General features: G+C 35.1%; 1 protein-coding gene across 1 annotated transcript; it reads right to left on the reverse strand.

Moving 5' to 3' along the window:
• Positions 1 to 1532: 1532 nt before the first annotated feature.
• LOC123872354 (signal recognition particle receptor subunit beta) lies at positions 1533 to 4431 on the reverse strand. The gene is made up of 5 exons (XM_045916575.1): positions 4193 to 4431; positions 3926 to 4095; positions 3412 to 3551; positions 2852 to 2983; positions 1533 to 2071 (listed from the first exon to the last, which is right to left on the reverse strand). Exons 1-5 carry the CDS (start codon positions 4299 to 4301, stop codon positions 1858 to 1860), a joined length of 765 nt encoding a protein of 254 aa, XP_045772531.1. The 5' UTR covers positions 4302 to 4431; the 3' UTR covers positions 1533 to 1857.
• Positions 4432 to 5932: the final 1501 nt, after the last annotated feature.

Consider the following 5932-nt stretch of genomic DNA (forward strand, 5'->3'; position numbering starts at 1 on the left):
TCCGTCACAGCTACTTATTTTAGCTAGGTACTAATACTTTAGTTATTTACTGTTACTATTCATTTACAACTACTATAGTTATAAACGCGAAAGTTTGTATGTATGGATGGACGGATGTTTGTTACTCTTTCACGCAAAAATTACAGGACGGATTTGGCTGTTTAGAATGGAGATAGGTTATACCCTGGATTAAAACATAGGCTACTTTTAATCCCGGAAAATCAATGAGCTCCCACAAGATTTTTAAAAACATATATTTATAGGAACGAAGTCGCGGGCATCAGCTAGTTTTAAAATAATTTTATTTCTGCCCTCCTACTCCTCCTCCCTATTTGAAATAATTTAGAGCTTTCTTTAAGAAGACTAGAAATATTTTTTTATTCAATTAAACTTTTGCAAAAGTACCTTTGAATCGTCAAATGCATCTATCTACTACTGGTTGGGAATGCCTTTCCTACCGAGAAGAACCAGCAAGAAACCCAGTGGTTGCTCTTTTCAAAGATTTTCAATTATTAGAGGAACAATATAACTAATAAAGAAAAAGAGCAAGTGTGAATCTGACTCGCATGTTTTCTTTATATACATATACATTATCATATAGGTACATAGGTATTAATTAATAAAAGATATCTTTTATCTATAGTTCGCGGCAGGTCAACATGGCTATAGGGGCGTCTTACCTTTACTTGAATCGACCTGTGGCAAACTATGTATGTATGTTTATCCTGGTCACTTCTTTTTGCAATCAAAAACTTCTGTTTTTAACCCCCGACCCAAAAAGAGGGGTGTTATAAGTTTGACGTGTCACGTGTGTATCTGTATGTGGTATCGTAGCTCCAAAACTAATGAACCGATTGTGATTTAGTTACACGATAAATTATTGATCAATAAAAATCGATGAAAGGGGAGAACATTCATTATTACAGACTATAATGACAAAGTCATGAATATGCATATTTGCACCTTGCACTTTCTCAAAATATCGCTCGGCAATATTTTATTGTTACATTTTTCAATTAACCTTTCACCCCTTTCGCGTTATCGGATAAAATCAATATTTGCTTTAGTCGTGCCTTTTGCCGAGTCATGTTTCAGTAATTATTTTGCTTGGCGATCTTTGTGACTGTGAGAAATGAGAATACTTTTTAGATCCTTTGAGGTACCCATTTTAGAGGGTTAACAATATCAATAGCCATATCTGCTCTGTACATTGCACCTGGATATTCGTTCCTATTAGAAACCGTAATCGACATTTAATGATCTTATTTATTGTGTATGTTATTATTATATTTACCAATACTTTAGATTACTTCTATCTTGTAGAATCTAGTATATCAAAGGAAGCTCTGATAGGCCACAATTTCAAATGCCTAGATACCTATATTGAATTCGATATATAGTATAGGTAAGTACAGTGATTGTAAAACTGTGAACTATGTACTTTTTACAAACTATGAACTATGCATTATAATAGTTACTAGTGACTGAAGAAAAACAGTAGGAAAATTGACAAGTAAATAAGAGAAATTACATTATTTTAAACGTTTTATTTATAAAATATTTCTTACAAAAATAGGTTCAAAATGCATAAATTTAACAATCAAAAGTCTTACAAATTACTCATGTCTAGCGCATGTTAAGTCTTCAAGCGTTTACAATGCAGTGTCGTCTTAGCAATTAAACTTGCAGAAGCTTTGGCAAGTAAGTCACTTGAACTGTGTAAGCACTTGCAGCAAGTCAATATGAGTTTGACATGACAATTACAGCTGCAAGTTTTATTGCTAGTAGACACAGCAGTAGGAAAAAATGAGAAAATAGGACAGATAGTGAGTTTATTCCATTATTTTGGACCACTTTTTATAGTTTAGCAATCCAATCATGTATTCCCTGCATTTCTATAGGATCATCATCTTGATCGCCCATATTTATGGAACTCTCTAGAACATCGACTTTGCAGCTGAGATGCGAAAACTCGAAGTCTTTTCCGGCCTTTCCAAGATATGTCGTATTATTTGATTGAGAAGAATCCACTGACTCCAACTGGCTAGATTTGGTCACACGTACTAGGTTTCTGTAACCAATAACAAATGAACCATTGAGATGAACCAAAAAACTCTTTTTACTTTTTTTCCTAAGCCACATAACATAGTATATCGATCTATGTAGTTACGTCAATCCCTTTCATAATCTATTTCTATACTAATATCATCAAAAGGTAAAGTTTGTAAGTTTGTTTGTAGGGGGTAATCTCTGGAACTACTGAACCAATTTTGAAAATAATTTCACCTATATTCGCGTAAAATAGACTATATTTTATTTTCAAAAAAATTAGAGATCCCTACGAAAAATGTAATAAGCTACCCGTGCGAAGCCGGGGCGGGTCCCTAGTTTTCTATAAGAACGTGTTCAAACTTCAAAGTGAGGTAAAAACTAATAGCCTCAAAAAGTGTTTTTAACAAAACTGGACTAGTCCATTAAAATACAGAAAAGATCTCTAAAGTGCAATCAGACAGTTTTCTTGTGATTCTGTAAAATTTAATTGACATGTCTAGACTGCCACAAATGGTTGTTTAATTTTGAAATATTATGAAAGTCAATAGTGAAATTATCAGCTTTCAAAATTTGTTCCTTAGTGAAAATATGTTGATTTTTTATGATAGATGTCTGATCTTTAGTTTTAAAATATTTTGTTTTATTCCCTCAAGTGACCTTCAAGTTCCTTATTGAAAAGGTATTTTAAAATCATTATCTTAGACAGTTTTTATAGCAACTAGCGTGACCTTATGTGTTCTGATATCTACTTAATCAGTTATGCCATTATTGTATCAATAAAGTGAGTAAAAAAACTTACATTTCCTTCTCAAGAAGGCTCTTGATGAGTTGTCCGCCCTTCGCCATTGGTAGATCTTGCTTGTTGCACAGAATTAGTACAGGGGGGCAGTTGCTCTGAATTACAGGATCCACAAGTATTGTGTACAAGTATCTAGAAATAAACATATTATATTTATAAGATGAGACATCAAAGTATGTTACATCCATACTAATATTATCACAAGTGTATCTGTCTGTATGTCTGCCTGCTAGCTTTTCACGGCCTAACAGTTTAACCATTTTAGATGTTTGGATAGACTTAGTTTACATCCCAGGGCTACTTTTTATCCCGGAAAATCAACGAGTTCCCTTCCCCTGGATTCTCAAATGTCCATCTGTTTAACTGATTTTTATACAATTTGGTACAGAGGAAGCTTGCATCCCGGAAATTGACATTGGCAACTTTTTTACCCAAAGAGTAGCCCTGGGATTTTTAATAAACCATGGCGTGTGGAGGTCCCTACAAAAGATATCCAGGGGTGGATATCTATCGGTTGTTGATGATGATGATGAATAAATAAAAATAAAAGAATGACTTACTCAGCCACATCCCTGATCTCCTTCTGTATAGTAACAGAATCAACAACATACACAATGGCTTTAGCACTGTGTTTGTATTGATCAAAGAACTTGTTCCTGAGACGCTCTTGACCAGGGAGATCTACAATCCTCAATGTTTTCTGAAAGCAGAATCCACATATTTTAGGTATGTCATTGATATTAGACAGCCTACAGCCTAGCTATTATTAATAGCTGAATAGGTATATGGTAATCTTGGAAATATGGCTGAATATATGGAATCTGAATATATGGCAGTTATAACTGCTGATTTTAGGCACTCAGCATTTATTTAAAATATTATGATTATTGATTGCATCAAATATTTACAATAACAGTAAATACTAAGAAATATATAGTTGTTGATCTGATTCATTTCACAGTGACATTATGTTTCTTTACCAAAATGGGTTCAATGACACCAATGCTTGGTGTTGACTGTTGAACAAAAAACTTAGGTTTTTATACCTACTTTTTAGATGTTACTTTTACTTACATTATTCGATGTATCATAGTCCTCAATATTTTCTTTCATAGACGTGAATGTTTGCCTAAATTCAGAATATGCGAGTCTAACAAACAGGGATGTCTTGCCGGCATCTGAAAGACCGGTGAATAGCACCGACCGACGCAAATGGCGACGTGACGACAAAAACCACCAAACTACTGTAAAAATCAAGAAAGAATTCAGTTTATAAAATCAAATATCAATAAACATGAGATTTAGATCGAATAGTTACGTGAATATCCCCATAAAACTTACGGAAAGTAACTAACAGCACGACCACACTTAGTAAGGTTATGTACAACGGATCTTGTAACATGGGTTCAGTATTGATAGTTTCCTTAATAACCTCTTTTTCGGTCTCCATGGTATAATTATTGTACCTTCTTATTAGAAATTACAACGATAATTTAAATTTTGCAGCTCTTATCTTTGCAACTAATAAATATAATTTTCAGTGACGTTCACTGACGTTTTGTTTTTTTGACCACGTGACGTTACATGACGTTACGGTTTAAAGGCGATTACACGAACACGATCAAAACCAACCACCGACAAAGGTCACCTTGGATGCATCAACTAAACTGGGTTTCAGTTTGCATAGTAATGAGGTTCAACTTCATCCTCAACCAACCGATTAGCTTAGCAAAGTTATGGCAAAGTTATAACCTACGCTACTTTTCAAAACATGTCACCTAATATTTCAATATTTAAAAAACGTGGTAATGCGATATCTATACATATAATATGAGGAATTGTTTATGTGAGGAAGAAAAACAAAGACAAGGCATCGTGGCATAAAAATACCAATAGGTCAACGGGATAAAAACAGCACAGCCGAATGAATACTATACATGGTTTGTTTTACAATTTTTATATTTAAGTATTTTTAACATTTGTGAAAATCTGTATTATTACTTTCTGAATAAAAACTAAATTTCCTATACATGGTTGATTTTAACGTCACCTCAACCTTGGCGACCTTTGTTTGTGGTTGGTTCCGAGCGTGTAGAAGGCCTTTGCGTAGAGAGTTGGAACTAGGTCCTTTGGAGGCCCCAAAGGGACCGATTCGAATGTAAAACTACCTATTGAGCACTCCACGTTTTTTACGTTTTTCTTCTTTTTTTTCTTTAGCTCTTTGGACTGCGGTTTTTACGTTATATCTTACAAAGGCCATGCAAGGAATATTTGTTATCCGGGGGTACCTACCTACTTATTTAACTCGTGCTTGATTTCAGGTTACACCTTTAAACCATCTTTTTTTTTTTTCTCTCGTCTGGCTTTACAGTTTACACTGATTTGCCAATGTCAAGTTTGTAGTTATTTACAAGTTAGGGAAACTATATGTATAAGTATGGACTTCGTCTGTGCCGGCGCCCGCCGACATACACGCGGCACCCCTTTGAAGCGCTTCCCAGTCAGTTCCACCCCAAGGTTCCACCAGCAATAAACACCAGCAGAACACAAAAACCAGCCACTTCTAACAAAAAAACACTCCAAAAACTCATAACACGCGCGCTAGCAAACGCCACCACAGACGAAGTCCCACCATCTTTATAATACACACTGTGTAGGAGGATCATAGAGATAGTAATCCTAATCCTTCATCCAAGAGGAGGATTGTATCTAGAATTCAGAACTCAGACTAAGAATCAAGGCAAGATCTTAGTCTGAGATTCAAAAAACTATTTAAAAAAATTGAAATGGACTTCGTCTGTGATGGCGTTTGCTGGCGCGCGTGCTGTGCTTGTTTGGAGTGTTTTTTTTGTTAAGAGTGGCTGGTTTTTGTGTTAGTTGGTGTTTTTTGGTGGTGGAACTGACTGGGAAGCGCTCTAAAGGGGCGCCGCACGTATGTCGGCGGGCGCCGGCGCAGACGGAGTCCATACTTGTATAAATTCAATAACTTGAAAATATCACAAACTTGACATTGGCTAATCAGAGTAAAGCCAGATTTAAAGAAAAAAAAAAAATTGAAATGTCAATGTCAAGTGGTGTCAA

The sequence above is a fragment of the Maniola jurtina genome, chromosome 15 (genome assembly GCF_905333055.1).
Source record: "Maniola jurtina chromosome 15, ilManJurt1.1, whole genome shotgun sequence".
Taxonomy (NCBI): Eukaryota; Metazoa; Arthropoda; class Insecta; order Lepidoptera; family Nymphalidae; genus Maniola; species Maniola jurtina.

Coding starts and splice junctions, on each gene's coding strand:
- LOC123872354 (XM_045916575.1), bottom strand. CDS start 4,301: ATGGAGACCGAAAAAGAGGTTATTAAGGAAACTATCAATACTGAACCC. Junction 4,096..4,192: donor CGTGCTGTTAGTTACTTTCC/GTAAGTTTTATG, acceptor TGATTTTTACAG/TAGTTTGGTGGTTTTTGTCG. Junction 3,552..3,925: donor ACTATGATACATCGAATAAT/GTAAGTAAAAGT, acceptor TTCTGCTTTCAG/AAAACATTGAGGATTGTAGA.